This window comes from Branchiostoma floridae, chromosome 9, assembly GCF_000003815.2.
Source record: "Branchiostoma floridae strain S238N-H82 chromosome 9, Bfl_VNyyK, whole genome shotgun sequence".
Lineage (NCBI taxonomy): Eukaryota > Metazoa > Chordata > Leptocardii > Amphioxiformes > Branchiostomatidae > Branchiostoma > Branchiostoma floridae.
Window position 1 is genome coordinate 23,155,366 of NC_049987.1, and position 26,199 is coordinate 23,181,564.

General features: G+C 43.0%; 2 protein-coding genes across 8 annotated transcripts in view; both read left to right on the forward strand.

Annotated features, from left to right (window-relative positions):
* LOC118423047 (glial fibrillary acidic protein-like) overlaps window positions 1-20,344 on the forward strand; it is a 48,743-nt gene extending 28,399 nt beyond the window's left edge. For 3 of the 7 annotated variants that reach the window (XM_035830947.1, XM_035830948.1, XM_035830943.1), the window contains 8 exons: window positions 6,641-7,246; window positions 13,570-13,630; window positions 14,964-15,062; window positions 15,520-15,543; window positions 16,368-16,532; window positions 17,185-17,310; window positions 17,677-17,933; window positions 18,808-20,343. In XM_035830947.1, coding sequence (XP_035686840.1) covers window positions 6,641-7,246; window positions 13,570-13,630; window positions 14,964-15,062; window positions 15,520-15,543; window positions 16,368-16,532; window positions 17,185-17,310; window positions 17,677-17,933; window positions 18,808-18,967 — 1,498 coding nt within the window. In that variant the 3' untranslated portion in view covers window positions 18,968-20,343. Of the gene's footprint in view, window positions 1-6,637; window positions 7,247-13,569; window positions 13,631-14,963; window positions 15,063-15,519; window positions 15,544-16,367; window positions 16,533-17,184; window positions 17,311-17,676; window positions 17,934-18,807 lie in introns of all 7 variants that reach the window. The other 4 variants (XM_035830946.1, XM_035830942.1, XM_035830949.1 and 1 more) reach the window with 3 other exon arrangements.
* Window positions 20,345-22,496: 2,152 nt separating this feature from the next.
* On the forward strand, window positions 22,497-24,625 carry LOC118422341. Its single transcript, XM_035829860.1, has 4 exons — window positions 22,497-22,541; window positions 23,524-23,569; window positions 23,785-23,856; window positions 24,015-24,625. The coding sequence occupies exons 1-4, from the start codon at window positions 22,497-22,499 to the stop codon at window positions 24,491-24,493; spliced, it is 642 nt and encodes a 213-aa protein (XP_035685753.1). The 3' UTR covers window positions 24,494-24,625.
* Window positions 24,626-26,199: the final 1,574 nt, after the last annotated feature.

The following is a 26,199-nucleotide window of genomic DNA, read 5'->3' on the forward strand; positions in this document are numbered from 1 at the left end:
AGCTCCGTCCCAGCAAACATAACATAAAACAGACTGAAGAATACCCTCGTACACAATGTGTCGATATTTGCTGAGTTATCGTTACTTGGACTCATCAAGGCGCGTGGATATTGCTTGTTACGATTTTCCAGTCGATAATTAGATAGAATGCTTTTTACAAACAGTCGAGTAACGTCTGGAAGTTCTACAGAGACCTGATACAGAGAACACTCGCCAGGGCAAAAAATACATACTACACAGATCGAGTCTCCTCTCTCAAAACAGACAATCCAATATTACTTGTTACGATTTTCGAGTCGATAATGTTGTACGAAAGACGAGACCATGCATTCTGCCTCTTCGTTATGCAGTGACCTACATTTTAGTGGAAGTAAAACGAAGATGGATCGTTTTAGAGCACGTTTCCCAAATTGGGGTTGAGGCCTTTGGGCGGCACATTGAAGAGATGCACGTCAATGTTGGTAGTGTTGACAGGTATATGAGCGGTCTGTGAGCTGTAAAACTGAGACGACCTAATTTCTGTTTGGTTCCAAATTTTCCAGACTCCCTTTTATTGATCTTCATCAGAAAATCATTAAACTAGTCAGCTTGAAATGATATAAATATATAATCGATACACAATAATATCAACAGCAGTTTTGAAGTTCCAAATATGATAATAACAATATTTATGCGGTATTTCAATCTTGCAGTTTTTACCATTAGAACATCACTTTGATAAGGCTGGAGGCAAAGTTAGGTTATCGTCATAACGCTGAACCAAGAATATGATACTACATTAAAGATCTCTTTCCGTTGGCAACCAGGAAATTAAAGCATCATGGAATCGTGCTGTTTCAATTTCTTCTCATTTAATACAACAGAAGTGTATTTTTTTTTTTCTATTTGCTTTTGGACAGACGAGGATGATGTGGCACTGCACTCAAGTTTTTGTAACTTATATTAACAATGCCACATACACGGTACAGACAGAAGGAAAGTCGTGTAAAGTGCCTTTCCCAAGGGCACAACGTCGGGGGCACGGTGGGAATCGAACTCAGAACCCATAGATTCCGAGCCGAAAGCTCTACCAGTTACGCCACGCCCGACGCCACATAAAGTGTATTTCAAAATAGGGAGTTTCGAAACGTCATTTTCTCTACATCAAATGCAATAACGCATCAATCAAAAGGCACGTAGCCCCACCCTCTTGTAGATTACTCAATCACGTACTCAGATACGGATGAGGTACTAGTAGTTTCTGCCGTTCACTCATGAGTTAGGCCCCCTAGCCTTTCCACTAGACGGCGATCTCGCTGCGCTCTCACTGCGACCTAAATAGGATTTGCGTAACCGTCGCTTTCACACTGGGTATATCATACAACATGTAAAAGTGTGACCGAGAAGACAACAAAACTCCGAAATAGTAAAAATATTCGTTTCTTTTCTATACAACTCGTTGAGGGATACGTGAACTTTTAGGTCGCAGAGAGAGCGCGGCGAGAGCGCCGTCCTAGCGTGAAAGGGGTATTAGCATAGATAGGGATAAGGGAGTTTCTGCTGCTGCTGCCGTTCACCCATGAGTTAGCACCGCACACGCCAATAAATGATTAAATAGTGCCCCTGGGCCACGTATAGTGTACAGGGACGGTGCCTGCATATCCCGTAATCTTGGCAAGTCATTTCGGAACCAGCACTGACCATTTAACCCGTTTCTGGCCTGCACCTTGCAACCCTCAATCTTTAATTTCCTATGAAAGTTACGATAATACAACCTCAATATAAAAAAAAATGTATCACTTTACTATAGGTTAACTCATAATATAGACATGCATATGTATGAAGTTCTGCATGGTGTATAGGGCCGGAGCCTGAATATTCCGTAATCTTGGCAGGTCATTTCTGAACCAGCACTGACCATTTAACCCCTGTTTCTGGAGTGCATGGCACCTGTACTGTTGCATGCAGTAATCTCCAAGCATATCCTACGTTAGCATAAGGTAGTATCAAAAGCTGGCAGAGGAGTGAAGCCGGCATAGGAGTGTGTTTCGCTATCGGCAAATGAAATGTACACCTCTTGGCTGACTTCACTCCTTGGCCAGTTTAGTACTATCTTATGCCATTGTAGGATCTGCTTGGAGATTAGTATGCAGCCCTCAATATTCAATTTCCATGAAAGGTAGTTATCATAATGTATATTCAACATGAAAAAGATAACTTTGCTGTAAGTTTACAAACAACACAGGCTTTCAATTTGACGTCATCTTCGCCATGTTGGATTACAGCGTATGTCTGTTAACCACACGAAGATGCTACTGCTTAATTCAATTACCCGCCAACATGGTCGTTGGAAGATTCAAATTGTAATGAGTATGACGTCATTGAAAAGCCTGTATATGAACATTGGTATCTGTATCTGTATCTATATAGCCGGTATAACAGCCCTTCGGCGTAACACACCAGCTTCGCAGGCACGCGGTGCGGCAGCAACTGGTTATATTACACTGAACGATCCGTCACACCTAACTTTTGCACATCTATCTGCAAGCGTTCTTTAAAACTATCCAGAGAAGATGCCCCTACTGTGCTTGGTGATAACAAGTTCCACTGGTAGTGTACAGGTATTACGCTCTGCATTATATTCAAGTTGATATATGCAAATTTATATATATTGATTTCAAAATTGATTAATTTTCATCAGCTAGATTGTACAAGGTAACGCTTGTCAATAAACGCTGAGATCAGAATATATTAAACAGTATACAAGAAAGACAAGAGAAAAATACTAAAGCAATACTAAGATGTACTTTGATATAGGCAAGCACAGATAAAACGCCTTGAACGCATCAGCTGAGACAGTTGGATATAATTCCCCAAGCGCATTTTGATTAACATTTAGATATTACATTCACGCAGCCACCAGTTTTCAGCGACTTGACTTAACTAGCAGAGCGTCAGCTGTTGCAATAAAGTTAATGTACTGGACGTGGTGCTAAAGAACTAACCAGACAGACGTTTGCAAAATGGATATGCGTTGTGCGCGTGTTGTTACCCATGCATCGCGCACGCGCAGTGACCTCCGATCGTGAAACAGACGGTTGGTGCGTGTGATACGTGGCCGTGTGGGTAACAACACTGTTGGGCTGGGCACAACATCCTCATCGTCATAATCATCATCATCATCATCATCATCAACATCGCCACAAATCAGTGACATTGCCTTTGCTGATGCAGGCCGTAATTTGTCCGTTGTCTCTTGTGAGATGCTCGTCGTTTTGCCGCCTCCAATTCACAACCAATTTCCGCAATCCAACTGAGCTAGATAATAACAGAATACAACTGCCAAAAAATTAGATGAGATCCAGTAAATAATATAAATGGATTGAATACATACAGAAATAGCTAAAAACGAAAAGAGAAAAGTGTATAGCAGTTCGCATTTCGAATAGCGAGTCTGTATATAGCTAATATCACCATTTACAATGTTACTAAAATACCAACTTCTTTTCGAAATTAAAGGCAAGCTCCTATACACAGTTCATTGTTATGTCATCAATATGTTTAACGTCATTTTGCCTCATTCACAACGTACGCCTGTCCTTATTATTGTAGCATAATATAGCTTCCGAAGTATTGACATAAGGCACCAAAAGTCCCACACGGGACCGCAGTTTGCGTGATAACGATTGAAAAAACGGGAAACTCAACAAATCCTCGTGTCTCAAGAATTCTCTGCCAACAATACATCCTTCTTCATAACAGGAACCACATATCACACACACACAATACCGCTAAGACTGTGTGACTTTACCCGGATAAATCCCCCCTCCCCCTTTAGATGAAAAGCTTAGCGTTTGACAACGTGACCTTTATGCCTACCCTCGCCAAACTTGTGCTCCAAGGAACACTAATTGACCAATTTGATTACTGTAAATGCAGACATTTTCGCTGTTTTCGCGCTGCGAATTTACCGCGAACTTAAAACCACCGCGAACATTTTTCCATGGCAGTGCGACGACACCACAGTGCATGGTGCTACCGCGAACTTAAAACCACTGCGAACAGTCCTTTTTCCGCTACCGCGAAATTCTAAAAGCCTCGCGAACTTAAATGCATTTACAGAACCTTTCGGTAAACTAAACAAGTCCAGTATCTCTCGGAGCAGAATAAATCGTAGTCTGCGACCATGTAAAAAACGTATTAACAATTATAACATAGAAGTCTATGGGAAGAAAAAACGAACCACTGAGACCTTATATGCCTACCCTCGCCAAACTTGTGCTCTCAGGGATGCTAATTGTCCAATTTGATTACCTTTCGGTCAACTGGACAAAACCGGGGCAGGGTAACTCGTAGTCTGCTCTAAATAATGACTTCATGATGAACAGATGCTTTGTTCCGGGTGACAATGGTGCAATTTGAGCTAAGCGCGCCTGGGGGCTCTTACGTGAACGGGTGAAATCCTGTATAGAAAATCACAGCTGTTGACGCATGTTGGAGTCCGCTCCTAGACGATGTCGACATATCTGTACAAAACTTATGTTACTGTGTGATTAGGGTCATGGACTCAGAACCTGGATTTGAATCTAGCCTCTGGCAGGCTCAGCTGATCGGTGGTCTAATAGTAGAAATAGAGTCAATACTATGCTAGGGAAGTCGGCTGGCCAGAGGAGTTATTTCCTCACTGGCCGGCCCTCAGTTCACCCATAGGCCAATTAACTCCTAGTAGGCTTTTATTACTTGGTCAAAGTCCCCTTTTTACTATTAGGCTAGGCGGGAGTCTGGTAGAAACTAGTTTGAATCCCTTACAGGTCCAGATGTTGCGCCCCATGATGGGGGAAGCAGTTTACACCACATTCGCTCACTCGAATCAACCGTAAATTGGTTCTTTTATTCGGTCAGGGACACGAATTTGACATGTAATGGTGGTCCCGTGTTTGCGGAGTGTCATACTTTGAGCACTTTAAAGAACCCACCACACTTATCGAAAATAGAATGGGTCAAACACTGTTGACATTCACTCACCCACATTTCCTCAAGCACTGTATTTGTTTTCTCTTCATACCGTGGTTTTGTTCTATTCTTCCGCACTGGAGTAGAGGTAAATAGTTATAAGTATTAAGTACACGTAGCTGACCCCGACACAAAAGGGTTGCTCTTGTTAGCGGATGGGTTACATGGGTATTGTGGTTTTTCTGTTGACTTTAGGTTGACTTGAACGTGACTTTGTTTACCCCTTGTTGCACCATGTTTGGGGGTTCTCTCTCTCTCTCTCTCTCTGTGTGTGTGTGTGTGTAAGTGTGTCTGTCTGTCTGTGTTTCCGGGTGTTAAATCAAATCAATGGTCAGTTTATAACTTAAGAACGGCTGCGATATTTAGTCTGTGGGTGGGTCTATCAAAGGGTTCAAGTCCGTTTGTGCATGGTATGGTTGACGGGCACAAGAGAATGATTTTTCATACAGTACATTTAGGGCCAGTCCGCTTACATTACATACTTTGTCATTTAAGACAACACTTTTCTTTTCTAAAGGAAAGTACATGTATGGTGCTCGGTTAGAATTCAAACATTTGGACAACGTGTTTAAAACAAAACTGTCCCTAAGCAACCCCACTTGAGGGTATACTGGAATAGCCCTTACGGTGAATACCTAGCCCTACCTGCCGTTCGTTTCTTCTCACGCTCTTTGACATGTAGTTAGTGATGTAAACCATCTTTGTAACTGTACAAACCCCAAAACAATAATTACAACGTAGATGAATGCTACCGCACAGCAGATAAACATGTCAAACTTCTTTTTGTATGATATAAACATATTTAACCGAATGTGATACATGATAATTCCATATCGCTATACATAATACTATCTCATTAAAAGTTGGACTAGGGTCATCTGAATATTTCCTTCTTGAATCTATTTTTTCTCCCTCACCTGTATTGAAATCCCATTTCTATGTTACGCTGAATATCAATTTGAAATTTATGTTCACCATCACCTCTTCCTGGCATTTGGGTGGAGCCCATACGTGAGGTTTTGTTTTGTAGTATTCAAAATGTCCCCCTGATAATTTTTTTGAGGAATTTCCTTGAGCAAATTAGAACGCGTTATTGCCAATAAATCAAGGCGACAGTCGCAATTTTCTAAGAGATAACACCTGGTCAAAACACGTCTCTTGGCGCTGTTCTAATCGGTCGTTTAGTACACCCCTGAAGGGAAGGTCACCTCTAAGTGTTTCGAGGTCATACTAAAGAATAAATCAAATATATATCATACCACGTAAACGAACGGAAACACACACTTGTAACCTGTAAAAGTAAACGGAAGAGTCATAGTTTACCCACGTGTGAGTAAGCCGGACCCCCCTCCCCATGCCCACGCCATTCCAACCAGGTGTCTATCTGTGACGTCATCAAGGTGTGCTCCCGGGGTCATGACCTCTTGTCGGGAGAGCCCAGAGGGGAAGGGGGTCCAGCCGGGCAAGTTTCCTGGCCCACTGCGCCTGCGCGGTAAACTTTGTCACAGGGTGACAGACCGGGGTAGTTCGTCATGAGAGAGGTCGCCCCACACTCGCCCAACATGATCCGCACACACCACCACTTAACCTCCGAACCGTATCCACCTCATATCAACGGATTCTCTTCTCCTTGTTCTTCTTCTAGCAGCAGTGAGATCCTCTCACCCACCCGAACGATGTCGCCGAGCATGTCCCCGCCCAACACTACCTCAGCCGAGAGGACCTCGACCTACGTGAGCCGCAGCGTGAGTTACTCGGGGCTATCGAGCTCCTACCACCGCCCGTCCACCGCCTTCACCCGCTGGAGCTCGATACACTCCGTGAAAGACATGTCGTCGTCTTCGTCGTCGGTGCCGGACCAGTCGAAATACGAGATGAAGCAACTGAACACGAGGTTTATGTCTTACATCAAGAGAGTACACTTTCTTGAGGACCAGAACAAACTTCTCAAGGATCAGATCACTCTTTTAGAGCTGGGAGACACGAAGGGAGCGGAGCTGAAGAAGGAGATGCGGGAATTACGCGAGCGATGCGCGGAGCAGGCTGAGAGCGAGAGGAAGTTAGACTCCGAAAACAGGAAACTTCGCCACGATCTCAGAGACATGGAGGTCGAGTTGCTCAATTTCGACAAGAGGTCCACTTGCAGCGAGTCGTCCGATAATCCGCCGACGATGGAGGACCTCGAGCGAGAAAAATCCCACCTCTCCGAGGAGTGCGACAGGCTTCGGAGGGACGCCCAGGAATACAAGGCAAAGTGAGTCAATATTTTGTCTCTTTGTTCTGTAAATTTGACAGCGTAGGTGTGTTGTTTACGTTGGCTGAGAAATGGTTGAGTACTGCGTCACCCCAACCTGGCCCCCTTACTTTCTGTTGATACCTTTAGGGCATTGATATCTTAACGCGAGGGAAAACACAGTATCGAACAACTGTTACGTCGTCAGCTAGCTCTGAGGGATTAAACACTGCCCCAGTTTTCAGCTGGGAACTCTCTTTCATTTCCAAAGTGCTCTGCTTTGTCACGAGAGGTCAAAAGTATCGTCTGTCAAAGACACCTTCTACTGTAATCCGATGTACCCCGGTTTGTGTACGTTCGTGCTTTTCTGACAAATACTGTCGAAGGTCAGCGTTGTGCACCAATAAAAGTCCCCTTTCCTCAGATTTCAATGTTTGGTGTTGCCAGCCCACACCTTTCATTTCGGGGAAGGGGAGACGTCTTACTGTCAGACGACAAATATCAAATTTCCCTCAGACACTATCTATCAGACGACAGGTGGTTGCCGCTCGTTCCTTTCAGACGAGATTCAGCACAAACTTTACCTCAGACCGTCACGAGCCACTCAACTAAAGCACACTATCACGTTACCGATTATGTTGTGTAGTTTATTTTTTTTCAAAAGCTTTTCTACGAAAGGAGGTCCAAACGAGAGGGAATCTTCATTTAACTCAACTGTTGACAATCATGAAATGAAGTGTTAATTGACCCAGTTTCGCCCCAGGCACGCGCCATGTAATAGGGTGAAAGAACACTTATCATTCGCGCCATCTTAGTTTTGAGATAGCTCGCTTTCTTTGCATGTTTTGTTTCTGTTACTGGTAGGCGACTGTTAAACATTCCTCTCACGGTTGGTCCGGTTTTGGTTCAAGTGACATCCTTTACGTCTGTAGCAAGCTAACGATGCTTGCTATAGGGGAGAATATTTGCTAAGGTACTTGGTATTTTGTCCAGCATTGAGTTTCATTGAGTGGAAAATGTGACTTCACATGGACTGACTAGCCCCCACCAGGCCTTCGTACGGGGGTAGGGATAGTAGAATTTGACAAAAAGGGACTATGATTGGCCAAGAGGGTCAATCCAAGCTAAGGTTATTATTAACATTTGCTGGCTTAAGAAATCCTATGGTGGCCAAACTCCTCTGACAAAGTCTTCTCCCTATAGTCAGCGTAGTTAATAGTCTGGTAGAGACTACTCCTGGACAGTCTTTTGCCCCATTTTTGCCTAAATTTACTCTCTGTACATATATATGACGGCCGGGGTGGAGGCTATCATGGTTCACTTGGTGACTCGGGAGATCGTTACACCACGGGGGCAAGTTGTCCTCGACAACAGACAATAGTCCTTTTCTTCTCTTCACTTTACTCGGGCCGCGGGTGCATCATGTAAGGGGTACGAACTCTTTACCCCCGCAAATTTGCCCCCCTTCCCCAGAAATATTATCTTGTACAAATCAAACCTTCCTGACGGGTTGTTCGTAGTATACTTAAAAGATAGGGTAAACGGTTGGCCAGTAGAGTCAGTGCGTGGGAAGGGTAACATTTGCCCGAGCAAATATTATCCTACGGTGTCGCTAGCCAAACTCTATCATTTTATCTATCCCTTAATAGTTTCTACTCATTTGACCGTTGGGGCACCACAGAAAATCTGACAACCGGTTTTCTGCAACCTTCTCGGCCTTTCTTGTGTTAATGTTTACCTTACGATAGTGCCATGCAAGTCCATTCTGTGAATTATCCTCCCATCCAGCCAATTGTTCTCCCTTTATCCCGGGTAGAGTACACACCGCAGTAGGCAACGTTTTATAGAGCAGAAAGTGTTTTGTAAAGTCGAGGTCTTTGCGGGACTTTAGAGACTTAAAAGGGAATCATCGCCTCGTAAACCACAATGATGGGTGGGTTGTACCAATAAATGACTGACAAAGGGGCCACAACAACCTCTCAGATTAGTTTGGAAGAGTCCATTACTTGTCTATCCCGTGTCGCACGAACAAAGGCTTTATTGACACAACAAAAAGCACAGTGAGTTTCGTTTGATCGACTACAAACTGCAAAATAGAAATAGAAAGTACGTCTTAAAAAATCCACTTTCTAAACTATATACGTTAATACGTGAGTCATGCCTTGATATCAACTTACATAGTGGTTCGGTCCTAAAGTTGACAGAAACCAAACCGATTCGTTCGGCTGTGAGGCGGAATATCTCGTAAACCGAACCGTTTCGGAAACACACAGTGTGATTCGATACTCATTATCAGATTACTTGTCAATCACGAAGCGAAGGCAGGCGAGTTTTGCCGAACAATGACGTATACACGAATGCTGTCTCCGAATGTGGGCAACTCCTGTGCGACTTTCTTGTCATTCCAGTACCTTCTGTAACGTCTGTGCTACTCAGTAATGTGCACATGCAGGTCATTCACCTATTTGCACATCGAGGTCGCTCTGTACATGTCTAGTTGATTTCTACAAAGCAACTATTGACAATGCAAAAAAAAAAGAATGCCTGGAATCATAATTAGATAATTTCGCCTTCCCACCATTTTTCAAGTCTAGCACCAACGGCGTAAAGTGAGGGTGTGCATTAGGGAGGTGTGGGAAGTGATCAGAAGTCATTCAGACTTGATGGCGAGATTTTCCACAACACACCTTCCACCGAGAAAAACATGGTGATCATCCCCCGGGTTATTGCCCTTAATTTGCAGGTGCGCCGGACGTCGCTTAGAGCTACCTGCCCACCTGCCCGCCTTAAGAGCGCTATGACTCACCAAGACCTATAATCAGTACATTCCTCGTTTCTCTGAGAAGAACGTAAAAAGCAAAAGGCCATATTTCACGCCATCTTTGTCTGTACATGTACCTTCTACTCTGCTTTGTTTGTCTTCGATGTTTGTTTGTTATATAATGTGGATTGTTTATTTTGATTGGCCATGCGAGGGGAGCGCCATTTTGAAATGCATAACAGGAGAAGACGTACAAACGAATGTGTTACTGAATCTAGGTCGCTACTGTATCATGTTGTATGTTTCATCGTACAACCGAACAGCGAAGCATTGTAATATCTAGGTCGCTTTTAAATTACATAGCATGACTGTAGTGAGATGAGTGTCCAAATCTGACCTGACATATTCAGTCGCCATGACTGTTTTAGTTCGCAAAACACATGGTACAGTTATTGTTCTATGAAGATATCCACTTGTAAATTGTGTGTATACATATGCAATATCACACTTGTATTTGTCCATATATGTGTACGTAGGTAATGCTTGTACCACGAATGTCTCACATCTCAAATTCTCAACTCTGTAACTTTTGATACTGGACTAATTGGTCTTAAAATGGACAATATGGAAGGGCGAGACTCGAAATATTTCGCATACCTATTTGAGCAAGAATAATCTCCAAGAGCCCAGAGCCAAAGGTTGGTCTTTATCGCCATTACTGGCTAAAACACGGGATCAGTCAGGGTTAAAGTTGTTCCCTCGTGCATTCATCATTGTTCAAATTATTCCGGCTCGTTTCAGGGGTGCTTTGGCACTAGGTACATTCTGAACTTGAGCCAAGAGAGCTACTGAGTATGTGTTACATCTTAGGCGTAAAGAGTCCAAACTCTTTGTATTCCGTCGTCTGATTGTTGATATACCTCTTGACTTTGATACGGGCTATTGCCGTGTTAGTTCAAGAAGCCAGGCTGGTTAAATAGGAACCGTCTATTATAGGTGACGACGAAAGGATTGCGCCGAACAATGGCACCACAGTGCTAACGCCGGAAGGGCTTGTCGGAATGCATGTTGAATATTACTTGGTGATGCGGGACTTAGGGGTGAATCGTTCTTTATCCTGAAGCAGATGTTGACATCTGAAGAAAAGACAGTGTTATCATGATATTTTCTCACATCAAAGCTGTTCTTATTTAGTACCTTCGCTCATTTCTAAAGAAAGCCAATGTACACAGCTTCTCGTGTGATAGGCCGAAGGGTGGTTATTTCGGCTATTAGATGCAGATACAGAACATCAATTTGGTCAATGCGTATTCCACTAAAATCATAAAAAAATTATATGAAACATGTATACTTACACATAAATATCCCGAGAAAACGCGAGAGGTTTTTCTATGTTCATAACTATTTCACCCTCATCCCTTGTACTTGCCCAACCCACCAACCCCCGCCCCCTACTAGCACTATGACTAGTATGTGCGATCATATCGAGGCCTTGACATTCTCCAATGTACTGCTCTGGCATTTTAGATGATGCATAGCGGGTATTGGTAAGTCAACCACGTAATCTGACGACATTCGGCCTTGTGTGGGTTCTGCTTTCTTAATCACAGATTACGGGTTGATCCGTAAACAAGTCGTTGTTTTGTCAAAGTGTTGCGTGACGAAATGCATGACTGGTTTGCGCCCCTCTCGCTATCTCACTTTCTCTGCCCCACTTTCTCTCCATCACCCTCTCACTCACTCCCTCTCTCTTTCTCTCTTCACACACACACACACACACACACACACACACACACACACACACATCAGGGTATAGATGACCCTGATATAAAATGTGAAATGTTGTATATACAGAAGCGCCGATTCTGCCGATAGGGATCCAATCTAAGTCCAATGAAATTTAAGAATGTGGCTTTACATAAATGAATTCACTTGAAATTTAGCACTTATAATGCGAGGCCACGTTCAATGCATCCCGATCGGATACAGATCTCTACCTGTAGAATCAGCGTTTATGCGCGGTCTGTACCCTGTATACCCTGATATATAAGTTATATACTAAATATATCAATTGTTCTTCAGAATGTAAAGTATGCCCTCTTACAGCCACTTCCCACCGAAATGGACCCTCGCAGGTTACGTTGGCGTACATGTATATCAAAATAAGGGATTAGCATTATTATTTGTGTCTGTTGAACAACCGACCATGGTTGTGATTTCTCACACACAATGAACCATTTCAACAGCCAGGTAATTAGAAGTGACCCATTCGTGTATACGGTTACGCGTGACATTTGAATAACCGTGGTAATATTTGATCTTGGGGCGTCGTTCCAAACAGATGAGAACCCTCGTTGGGCACTTGAGAAGTTTTAAAGTATTCCCGTCCAACCTTAACAGCTCTGTTTGCGCGATATGTAAGAGCATAATAACTTTCTTTACCCCCGTCTTATGTTGACAAGTTTGATATCGAATGTTCGAGTTTTCACAATGAATTGAGGGTGTTTAGAATGCAAAATGGCGGAAGGAGTTTGTCTCGGAATTTACCAATGAACAAAACAGTTTGTCTAGACGAGTTTCCGACCTGGACGATTACCTGACCACAATAACCTTCTCTCCTAAGGGTGGTTAACTATAAGTATGTGGTTTTATGGACTGACAGGCTTAACAAGCAACCCACGCAAATAGCATCACGGGCGTTGTTGAAACCTTTACGTCAGAACGGAGTTTCAGCAAAGAGGCTCGCCCCATGTGCATTGTTTATTTGTAGTAAAATATGCACGAAATCTACTATACTTGATTTTCATTACTTTTTGTTAGCCTTCTTGTTATATGTATAAGTAAGTTATAACTGATTTAGGTTATTGCTAAGTAACTAGGAATGTACGCTTATATAGTATGTATTTGCAATTACTTAGTGTGGAAAATAAGTATACACATGCTGCTTCACTAATAGAGTTTCAGCATAAACATAGACATAACCATAAACGCAAACATATTATTTCAGTCCTGGCTTAACTCATTTCCACTGCCTCGTAAATTCCCCAGTCAGTACATCGTTCTTATTGATACCGGACGTGACGTATCTCTGGCCAAGCAGATATAGGGAGGAAAAATCGTAATGATTCTCAACCTCCCGGTTCCCACAGCAGTGGTCCTTTTAGATGAAAAAGAAAAACTCGCTGCTTTAGGAGCTTGAGAAAGACATCCCTATGCCTGCTTTGAAATATGTTACGTTCGGTATAATTAAGAACGGTCGACTTGGAGAAGAGCGGAAATGCTTGTTCGGTGACGCAGTCATTGTTGACAGTCTGTACGTTTTGTGACTGTTGTGACGCGAGCTACCTATGCTGAACCCAGTGTAATGAATTATTTCATCGTCAATGAGTACAAATACTAGCACTACTGCTACTATTACTAATACCACTACTACAACTATTACTCCTACTACTTCTATTGCTACTACTACATGTGCAGAATCCGTAACATAAAGTATCCAACCTCACAGTACTGTGACGTTGTGTATTGTAAGGCTTTGAAATTCTTGTTTCACATCTCTAAAACCTTTCTTCTGCCTTTTCAGATGGGAGGATGAATCTAAAATGCGAGCAAAAATAGGGGAAGACCTTTCTCGAACAAGACAGGTAGGTATTAAGCTTTACTTGAGTTAAACTTAAACCTGAATGAATAATAATACATATATGAGTGTCGGCATTGTAATTAGACAGCCACATCACGGATCACTTCACTTTTGCCCAGAAACATTCATCTTTGGTGATCTTTGAACTGTTTACGTCGTAACTCGCCTGAATAGCTATGCCTAATCATGCAGACAGGCACTCACAAACGTAACAAAATAAACACCTGTTTGAGAACTTAAAAGCAAGATTTACAAGAATACAAAAATCGGTGCTTGTTTTCAAGAAGTAGATGAGTACGATGCTGAGATATACTATAAGGTAACTTGAACTGTAGTTGCTGCATTAGTTTTGTCATTCACGAGAATTTGCCACACTTAGACCGTCAGATGTTGGTTGAAGTGGAAGCAAATGATTTGAAATTCAAAATTTACTCCTGTGTCATGTTCGTTTGAATTCACATAAGACATTTGCCATTATCGTAAATCACTGCTTTCATACCAGTATTAGGATGAGGCAGTTTCCCAGGATCGTTTTTGAGTGAAAATAAAAAAAAAAATATCTTGTGTTAGTATTTAGACAATGATTCAAACATAACAACCAATAAATTGTTTGACAGGGAGAAAAACCAGATGGCACAAATACGCCCACTCATTCACAGGCCCTCCAGCGAAATTACGACCTGCATGACCTACAAACAATTAGTGGCTGCTAATTATTTCCACTTCACGTAGATCAACGTATATCATATGCAATATGCTAATAACAAGGAACAAGCAGATATCAGGGCTTTGAAAATGGATTTTTCGTTTGTGTCAAAAGAGAATAGAAAGCCATTAAAGATGTCCTGATATTCAAGTCAACGTCTATCACAACCAGTCTGGAAGTGGTAGAAACTTTTACGAGATTCGAGTTCCAGCAAAGAGGCTCACCCCACATACATAGTTTGTTTTGGGTAAAGGATGCACCATAACCTCAATTATAGGACTGCTAGTGTTGCTAATATCCGCTGTCCTGTAAATTCCCCAAACATTTGAAATATGCAATTCAGAAATATTCAGCACGCGTTGAGAGTATAGTTTCTTTTCTATGCTACTTTGCTCTCCAAGCAAAGGTTCAGCTCCAGCTGTTTTTAACGTTTTTTTAAGGCGTGTTTAGCGGGCTTTTTATCTTATACCGTTTTCTTTACGTCTCACGTTTGAGCGCCAACAAACAGCCAGAGCCGAATCTCTGCTTGGGGAGTATTTGTACTTATCACGCATAATTGACCGTGACCGATGTCTTGTATTTCTCACGTAAGAGTGACCGTAACCGTGATTTACATGTTTTCGCTTCTCAGGAATTAGCGAAATTGAAGGTGGACCGAGATGACCTGGAGAGAAGACTGACCCGGGAACAGGAGGAGGGCCAGCTCATGCGGCTCAGGGTAGAGGAAAAGGTTACAGAAAACATGCTACCATTTAGAAAAAAAGGATATTAACTGAATAAGAATATAACCATTGAACAGTAACATAATAAGGTTCTTAAAGCTATATACACAATTATACAATAATAGCAGACTTGGCTCGGCGTGAGGTGAAATAACACAACAGACTACTAACTTGTGACATTTCATATGTCTAGATCATTGCATGCCGTACTTTGCGCATAACATATCAGCTTGGACTGCTGTTGCATTGTTGCTGCATTGTGTGCTGTTATTGGCTTACATATTACAGGAAGAAAATCTTACGTTGCTTCAGACATATACATAACGTTACTGCTTATCATCTTGCTAATATTGTCACACATATACGGTTATGTCTAATTTGCATACGTAGCTTTTACCCTTAGATGTTTTGCTAATACCTTGCCATGCCATAACGCATTTTCCATTTCATTTTCATGTGCGACAGAAAAGTGAGCTAGAAACAGAAAAAGTAAGTCTGCCAGAAGCTGATAATAAAAAGCATCATTCTAACTCATTTTATGTTCTCAATACACTACTAGCTTGGTGACTGGTGAGTGGTTTAACTTTAAGTACTTTAAGTTAGTGAATCTAACTTGCAAACCCCGAGATTTATTGAACCCGAAAGGATGACAAGGAGACGAACTAACCAGTGGCCTTGGGTAGATTTTGATAATCTTATGGAAATACCATCTATCTTTAGAAAATATCAAAAGTCTTTCACTTGTAACAGGTCAAGTTTTGAAAGGTTTCCAAACACAAATGCACGAATACAATAATCATTGTATTAAGTAAATCTCACTTCAATATCTGCCTTGTCCCCCGATGGTCTGTGGCGGACTAAGTAGGTTCAACGAGTCACACAGTCAACGAGCATCGGCCGTATTTGTTAATCGCCACAAGATCAACGATTCAAAACCTGCAAAGTTCCATCACATTTCATTAGGCTCGATGGTCGAGATAATGCCGCGCGCAATACTGCCAAAAATGAGATTTTGGTGCTGACAGACTCGTCAGTCGATGGAATTTCTTCTTATGTGACAGGGTATTCCTGACCTCTATCTCAAAACAGATCCTACGGTAGCATACGATGATATCAAAAGCTGACAGAGGAGTGAAGCCGGCCTAGGAGTGTGTATGCGACCGGAGGCCCATTTGACTCCCTTTGGCCGGCTATACTCCTTGGTCAGCTTTGATGCTATCTTATGGCACCGTAGGATCAGCTTGGAGATTAGCAACCACTATCTCCAAGACGGTCTCTAAAAGAACACTGTTTTATTCCTCCCCGTTTCCCAGGATAAGCAAGCCGAGGCCGCCCTGAAGAAGAAGATGGAGGAGCTGAGCAGCTGCGTGCAGAAATATCACGTGGAGCTGACCGAGACGCTACAGCGCATGTCCGTACAGCAGGAGGACAGTGCCCGGATGTCAAAGCAGGAGTTGGAACAGTGGTACAGGACACAGGTAAGAACACCACAACACCATTTTATGAAAAATGCAGTTTAATACACAACTACACAACTGTAGATGCATTTAAGCTCGCGGGGATTTAATTTCGCGGTAGCGGGAAAAGGGACTTTTCGCGGTGGTTTTTAGTTCGCGGTAGCACCATGCACTGCAGTCTCTTACTGCCATGGAAAAATGTTCGCGATGAAGCGGCCACTGCGAAATCCGCGAACATTACACCGCAATTTTTTTTCTGAATTTACAGTACTAGTAGTAGTAGATTTGATTTGGTTATTAGTCGTTTTTTTTAGTTGTAAGCGCCCGCTGCTTCACTATATGCTTCAGATTCCAGGGTTGTCCACAGCTCGGACATCTTGTTAATCTTGGGTTAAATTCTTCATTTCGGATTGTGGCGACCTTGTCCACGAGTAAGCTTCATTCGTTAGCGCCAACCCTTTGCACGCATGAAAAACCAATACACTTTTAGAGACGAACAGGGTTGACCAGATCTGACTGGTGAAAACGCCAGTGGTATTGAAGCCACATTGCATTGCTATATACTTTATTAGGCATCATTCTTCACCCTGTTAAACTGAGGTTGACAAAAGAAGTAAACACAAAAGGTATTTTTACATAAACGACCGACTGACGATTTGCCATCTTGTTGCAGTTGGAGGAAGCGAAAGCGGCGGCGGCGAAGGACGCAGAGACACTTACCGAGACGCGAGACGCCTTGTTGCAGAGCGAGACCCTAGTCGGACACTTGTCAGACGAGATAGACATGTTAAGAAGTCAGGTAAGGATGAGCGATCAGCCACCTGTCATAGATGCTAATAAATAGTGAAGAAATCATACAAAAACGTTTACCACTGCCGGTCGCACTCGCACCTCGGCTGTTTTCTTTGGGATTTATAAGTCGACCCTTACAATGTACGCACTGATGTAGATACCATTTTAGAAACGCGGTCAAACTCACCTCATCTCACCTATCCCTTCTGTGTGGGTCGTTGGGGCAGTAATAAAGCAAATAGAACAAAATGATGCAACAAAGGAGAGGAGCAATATTAATCTACTTCCACCAATCACTATTCCAAACGTCCGTCCTTTCTCAGTTTCCCTTCTTGAGTCATTTGAAGTGTAATTGCATGTTGTCCTTTTTCAGAACTCAAGTCTATCAAAGCAGCTTCAGGAAGCAGAAAAGGCTGTTGACGAGAACACCGTGAAATACGAGGAGAACATCCGGGTACTCGAGACGGAGCTGCAGGCCCTGAAAGAGGACACCGCCACGCAGATAATGGAGATCGTGCATCACGTGATGTCGCTGACCAATGCGCGTGTAGCTCTGGATCTCCAGATGGACTCTTACTTTGACATACTGGGCAAGCGAAAATCAGATACTACCGAGGCTGATACGGTCAAGTGAGCAAAGACAAAATTTTTGATGTCTAATACTTTCTTCTTGTAACTTCTGACCATTTTTTTCACTCATCAATTCTTCTACTCTCCAAGCATAGGCTGATTGAGAAGATTGTGGCTTTCTCCTGATATACACTGGTTTCTTTCCGTTTGCGAGCCCTTCTAGTTGGGCTGGCGGGAAAAATGCGATTACGAGGAGATGGTCACGATAACCAGCTGCTGCCGCACCGCTTTCCTGCAAAACTGGTGTGATAAGCCGAAGGGCGGTTATACCAGCTATATGGATACAGATACAGTTATATTGGCTATTTCGATACAGTTACAGATATATATCTTCCCCATCAACCTCTGCTTGGAGAGAAAATTCTTCTACCGCTTTGTCACCCTCATTCAAATCACCTTTTCGTCGCCATCTTAATCATCATCATCATCATGATGTTCTTTTTCTTCATCCTCTGCTCTACCAGTCTCATGCAAGCCACAGCGGCAGAGAATCCCTGTTTGGGAACAAACCCTCATCATTGGAGTTGCTGGTAACTGTTAAAACAAGCCTGGTCCTATTTTGTTTAGGAAAAAAGACAAATCTTGACGTTCTTTTCAGCCTTTAGCATAATATTTTTCTTTTTTTTTTAATTTCAAGATTTTCTGGTTAAGTTGTACTTTCTTTTTTGCATGATTTGCTTCAGGCGTGCTTCACCTTTGACATACTAGTTACTCACAATACCACATCATTTTTTGTCACTTGCAATACGCCCTCGGGCAAGAGCTTGCAATAAACTTTCAATACCTGTCGTTACACATGCTTCGTTGGAACCGTGAACGTGCTTATGACTGAAAAATTGTTCCACTGCTGATCATTTTTTTCCCCTTTTTGCAGGAAACAAAAATCCCTGGTTCTCCCGGCGTTACCGATCGCTGAGGATAACAGAGTTCCCATGGATACTAGTGACGCATGCGCACAAGACTGTATGAGTGATGAAAACGCGAACACGTCGCCCATCATGGCGGACGAAGTCGCTGCTGGTAGCGGCCATTGACCTCGCTTTCGCCACTCCATGAAACGGTAGGAGATTTTACGACAGGCATGCATGGACCATTCCAGGGACCAGGAATATTTACGACGACGTCAAAAACCATCCGATTTGCGGCAATCACGCGTTACAACGTTGATCGTTCGGATGTTACCTAATGGAGAGAAAGAAACGTCTACACATAAAGAAGATATATATAAGAGGCAGACACAACCCTCATTGAAACGCCATTTGTTCATCGCACTCTAAAGTCAAGAACGGCAAGGGAACAAGTTAGAGACAAGAACACGCAAGACCTCGGCAATAGTGGATATGGCATCGCCTCTACATCTGTTCACCCACGTTTGAATGCTACCGAAGCAAGACATGAAAAGTGGATTTGGCAGTTGGATTTTTCCGAGTGTGAAAAAGAAGCTAGCATCATGCGAAGGTCTCCACTACGATTGGTCCACGAAAGCCACGTGTTTGTACTTTCAGCTGTAATTGGTCGGCTATGTACGGTGTGAGTGAGTATACAAGGCACGTTTCGCAAGCCCGACATAGTGTTCCTGTAACCCTTACATGATGGGTTTTTTCTCTCGTGTATCTGGTTAAAGGATGACTATGTTTTGACTATTTGAATGCTCCGCTAGTGTAAATTGTGACCTGAAACAGCAATATTGTGTAGTTCGTCATTGTGTACTATCTAAGCTTTGGAAAACGCGGCTTGCCTTTAAAAAAAATGTACTTCAGAGGTTGAGCAAGTAAGGACATAGAAAACATGGAGGCTAAACTAGAAAAGACGTTTACGAAGTGAGCCTAGGCCAATGTACAATACAGACAGGTAAGAAGGTACGCCTCTTGTTGCGCTTCCTTCAGTAGGTGTGCAGACGTTCAGGACTTGATCCGACGCTATCACACTTGCACAGAGGAGGTTGTTATCGTAATAGTACTTAGAATTTCGTGGTGCTTTTAAATTAAAGATTGCAAAATAAATACCAGCCCCGTTGGAAAAATCATCATCAAGCAACTCCGGCCTCGTCCTAACCTCGGCGTTCCTTCCCTTCCCTCTGGGAGAGGCACTGCACGAAATTTGATCTTATAGCACACGTAAAGCGTTCGTAAACCATACGTAAAGGAAAAATTTTCAAATTCACCTTTACGCATGATTTAATGCATGCTTATAATAAAGACTAGATTCCGTGCAGTGAAAGAAATGACGAGTCCAGGAGGTCGGTAGAGTCGGAGAGGGGAAAAATCGGAGGCTGCATTTATAAGTGCCTCTCTCTGTTACCAATGCGTAGATCCTCGCTCAGGTTGATATGGCACAATACCATCGAATATCATCCATTAAAGGCCCATTATGTGACATTTTGGCCCTTAAATTATACATATTCTCTGGAACCTTCACGTGAATGACATGTACAACCACTTTTCAGTATATTTGCATCATTATGTCGTATTTCTGGTGTTTGTGAAGCTGCACAATGAATACTAAGTTCCTGAAACTAAAACTAGACCCTTCTGTTCTGAACAACATACCGTACACTAGTCTGAAACATCACTGTTTGTATGCTGCAATTATGTTGTCACCTCCCTCTCTAAATATCGGTATGTAATTCTATATTGTAGATCTCACTTACTATGTAAAGAAATTAGAGGGAAATCTACTTTGTACATCGTCCTAATGTCACATGATGGACCTTTAAGCAACGTCATCCATGCCATCTAGTACTAGTAGCAGCAATGATCAGCGCTTTTTCCTTCGACGGCACTGTAGTATATATAGCGCTCTCCTGACGTAGTTCTTACGCCGCTTTCCTCCCAGAGTTCAAAGCGTGCCGTTAGCAGTTGCTCGCTCGACCAATGAAAACAGGACTTTGCACTTCATGCTTATTAGTATCACTCCGCTTCCCATCCATGTAAATAGACAGACCAAGCCGAAGCCTTTGCATCTCGCGTTGCTAAGGATAGACATGTGCATTAAATACACGCCTCATCTATGATATAGCAACTATCGCAAGTGGGGCATGACGACCCAGAAAACTCTGGAATATTGTCCGGGTGTTTTTTTTGTTTTTGGACACAGAATTTCTGTACATATTCTGCTCATCGAAGTCAATAATTCCACCTATAGAAATGACAGTGTCCACGGAGGAGCTTGTATATAAACTATGTGCAGATTGGTGGAAGTATTTATTATGGTAAAGACCCGAATATGGTCCTACACGATGAATAATATGTCTGTTGAGTTCAAAAAGAGGCACAGCCAATTGTTGAATGAGCAAGACACGACATAGCTATATCTGAATTAAACTTCTTATTCAATAAACCGTCGTTCTGTTTTTACTGTCTCTCTTTAATTCATAAGTAAATGGTTAGAAACGATGCTACATGAAACAATTTTGCAACCTAGAGGATCCAGCCATAAATGTTAAACGAAAGCATTGCCATGGTATGTTACACCAAGTTAGCTGCTCCCTCTTACGAGACCTAGTGGAAGCTCCTCTACCGACTTTGCGTTTGGGACTAGTTTGTAGACAACATATTGAACATTTTGGTTATGCAATGCAACATTTATTGGATATTTCATTTCTAAAATACAATAGCTAAGTAGATTATCTAATGTCTACCAAAAAGCCAGAGGTTAGAGTTATTATATCATCGTATTATGCTAACGGATTTCGGAATTTGAAATCAGCTTTCGACGTGACGTCATCAGTTCGTCCGCCATATTGGTGTCCAGATTTACGTTCAGCAATAAGCCGCAGTTTGGCATTTCGGACATCCAGAAGCCCTACAAAACCCTATTGTAGCCACAACTAATTACAAGTATCCGAAATGCAACCAGCACGACCGGATGATGATGATTGATGTGAACGTAAAGATACATAGTATTACATAACCTGCATGCTACGATTAGATGTAATATTCAGCGACTCAAGAAGAAATGTTGGAAGACTACATTTAGATACGTCCTTTATTTAGCAAGGCCATATGTTAGATATGCCTGGGATGCAACAACAAAGGGATTGTCAAATATATACAGACATATCATCTGCTTTACAATCATTTCACATTTTGTCCTACACACGAGTCTTTGGGCCCCTGATGTTCTCTTTGCAGCTGTCACACAACAGTTTTATCACGCCCACGTGATATGTACGTTACTAGTATGTTTGCATAGTGCCGTGTATAAAAGTGGACTGCAGACGACACAGTGCGCAGGACGAAGCACATTGCCGTCCAATATCCAGCCCTGTTGACGTGAAACATGGTGGCTCCGGTCTTCTGTTTCCTTGTCGTGGTTCTCGCTGGGGCTCAGGCTTTCCAGTCGGACGACGGAGATTTGAGAGAGGGTTTTCGTCAACTTCAGCAGATGATGATTTCGTTTGCAGAAGATATGAGTACGTTGAAGATGAAAATGGAGGTAAATCTTACCATACGGACCTCTTCAGAACTCCAGATATTTTTGTCATAATGGTCTTGTTTGACATGTCTGTTGGCATTTCAATGACTCTATCTCACGGTAAAATCCATTTGTTATGATTAGATGATGGATTCTGCTGAAGAGATCGAGACGTTGAAGCTGGAAATGGAGGTAAACGTTTCCATATGGATACCTTCTGAATATTGACATAAGTTATCATATGCTCTTGCTAAATATGTTTGACTTTTATCATTAATGGCGTTTCATTGGTCTTGTACAAAACTTGTCTATTTGCTGTCCTTAGATTGAATCTTATTGCTTCTTCTTGAAATGAATGCGTGGATCGTTTTTTCTCAGTATACGATCTCCAGCAGTCAACAATATGTAGAATCTATAATCAATACTATCTGCCAGGTGGAAGAATTCCCATGCACATGGTTCCATGTTTCACAGGAAATTAATAGTTGTCATTTTGTGAATTTGAATTCAAAGGCTTCGAAAGAGTTTCCATTCAAGTCATAAACTCCCAAGTGACGGGAATGCCTCATCCATAGATGACTAAGACGACTTTACTAAAGGAAACCCAACATCACTGTATTGGACCAAGTTACCAGATCTTAAAATGTGATGACAACTAACCATATTGTTTGATTTAGGCAGGGCAAGGAAGGGCAAACAAATATAGAAAAATGGAATGCAAAGAAGAGATTGGGATGAAACTACCACTTGATGTTTTTATTTTGTTGTTTTGTAAATCTAGTCGATTTGGCAGGTTTGTTAAACCATCGTTCATTCCATGTATGTGTTGCTAAATTTCTAGCCGATGACAGTTACGTCATCTAAGTTTATTGATAGGGCATTCTCATGAAACTCTCCCAATACATAAATCGTTGTAATGAAGCAGGTGCATTAACAAAACCAAAGGGCATTCTATTTAGTTGGAACAATCCCCAGGGAGGCCAAATGCTGTCTTTGGTCACTGGCCGAGTCTAAAGTTGAGAAATAGTTTTCTTGTGACAAACAATGAAGGCGACATCGGGCCGGAGGTAAGGATCGTCGTCAACGCTTTCGGTCCTTCATATTGCGAATGAAGCAATATTACCTTCAAATGTATCTGTAACAATGACGTATTCTGTCTATTGCCCCCATACAGGGACCTTCGGGAGAGAAGGTAGAGGCAGGAGCGGACGGGGACGGAGGTTAGAGTCACATATATTTACACTACAACCGACATCGGAAGAAAGTCGGTGAATTGATTCAAGAATGTGTGATGTGTCGTGTTTTGTGTCAAGGGGCCGGTCAGTTCTGTTACGGCTATAGAAACAGGGACCTCTACATATCCATATAGTAATCTAAGTTTTATTTAGCCTTATTATTGTTTCACTGCGAAATCGCTTCCTTTTGTCTTTTCCAGGGGGTTCCGTGTACATCCGCTGGGGAAGGACCACGTGTCCCGACGACACCGACACGTCAATCATTTACGATGGTAAGTCGCCATTTGAAAAGCTGAACTTGCCACGTTACAAACTTTTGTCGACAGAGATTGCTTGACGGTTGATGCCCTCAGAAATACTTGATTATTAGATAGCTAGGGAGATTGGGAAATTAGGAGAGAAACGTGACGACAGTATGCTTATTTCTCAGGCATCGCTGGAGGCTCACATTTCACACATAGTGGAGGAGGCGCCAACTACGTCTGCCTACCGAAGGATCCTGAGTGGGGGGTCTTCACGGATGGAAACCAGGGTGCCGCGTACATGCAGGGGGCGGAGTATGAACTCAGCCTTGGAACCAACCCCTTCCCAGGCGCCTCACTCCATGACCACGACGTCCCCTGCGCTGTCTGCCACGTGGCGTCTCGCGGCTCCAAGCTGATGATCCCCGCCCGTCTCAGCTGTCCTAGCGGCTGGACCAGGGAGTACAAGGGGTACCTCATGACCGAACGCCACAACCATTACCGCTCCGAGTTCGTCTGCATGGACGGGGAGCCCGAGACCAGGCCCGGCGACCACGCGAACTACAATGGCGCGCTTTTCTACCCGGTAGAAGCCAACTGCGGGTCCCTTCCGTGTCCCAACTACGTGCAGGGCCGTGAGCTGACCTGTGTGGTCTGCACCATGTAACGGTCTGTCGTCAATGTCCCAGCTAGTACACTAGCATAAAAGGGACTGAGACGAGCTCAGAGCCGAGTAGTACAAAATGTAGATGGTAAATAAAACAACAGATGAAAGCGAAGTGTTTGTCCCCCTTTTTATTCTTCAACTAAAGGTTCACACATTGAATCTTTCCACCAGGGCCGTTTGCTAAGATTACTTCAATATTGTGGTGATGATTTCTTGATGCTGGTTTGAAAATTAAAATCTTATTTTTGATTCCAGTTAGGCAAACGTAGCAAATCCCAAAATACCATTGGTATATGTAGATACCTATTATTACTGAGAAGAGAGAAGTAAGTATAATATAACAATGTTCAGAAAATCTTCTGAATTAATTTACAATACAAGGATCAATAAATGCAGATATGAACTGGTTTGAAAACACACACTTCACAACACATGAGGTATCCAGCAATATGTATATGTTCATAACACTTTTCTACTGGCGCAACGAGAGAAATATTTCAATAAAGGATATTGCACAGTCATGACAGCCTTGATCTCTTTAAAGGTTGGTTGGATACGTCCAGCTTTCTTATCTTATGGTAAATATGACAGTAATAGGGACGGAAAGTCTGGCGCTCTTGTCCACACAACAACACATCTAAATACCATAGTTCAGAGGTAACGTTACAAATTGACTTGTTGGTATCCAGTATTGCCCTAAGGTGTTGAAAGCGACCTGCGAGGTTATCTACAACAATAGTAGGACTGGGTTTATCCGGTTTAATTGACTTGATCTGATTCATACCTGCGTACTTGGTCTGTTTCCTCATTGCGATCCTGGCAGTCCAAACAGTCGCCGTTTGGACTATTTTGGCTCATCTTGAACCATACCAGGTCTTAGATAGCTTTACTATCACTACCGGGGGAGAATGGCGTCCGAGAAGCTTCCTTACAGTCACCTCATCATGCCGGAGAGAAGCGCCCGTCGGGAGCGCACGGGCGGCCCGCTCGGCTCGGCGGTCGGTGTTCTCGGCGCCGCCGCGGTGTTCGCCTCCGCCGTGGTGCTGGCCGTGATCGTGCAGAACATCGGGCATGAGATGGGCAACCTCCGTGAGAGTGTGGCCGCCTTGAAAACAGCAGCCGAGAGAGATCACGAAGTGAATGCTAAACTACAAGAAAGAGTGGCTATCCTTACTGTGACGACTAAGACGGATCAAGAGGGGATCGCTAAACTACAAGAGAGTGTGGCCACCCTCCAAACAGCAGCCGAGAGAGATCACAACGACATGGCCAAACTCCAAGCTCGAGCCGAGAGAGATCACGACGACATGGCCAAACTCCAAGCTCGGGCCGAGAGAGACCAGGAGGAGGTCCTGTCCCTGAGGGAGCGGATTGTCGTGCTGGAAACACAGATCCGAGGCGGGAGTTTCCCACACAACTACGCCGAACAACAACAAACGTCGGAAGCAAGTAGCCATATTGTCAACAGTAGGAGTAGTTACAATATATGTAGTTACAGCGCTAGATATTTGAGTCTTTGATACGGACTTTCTAGCCAGCAGAACAGCCACAACTCTTACGGTGCTTGTGTAATAGTCCTCCTACGCAGGTACCATGCATGTGGATTGTACAAGCCCGTTTTTGCCAGTAGATTGTGCGTTTGCATTTTGCCTTCTGGTATGTTATATCCCCCAAATCTCAGCAAGCACACGGTTAAACATGGCGTA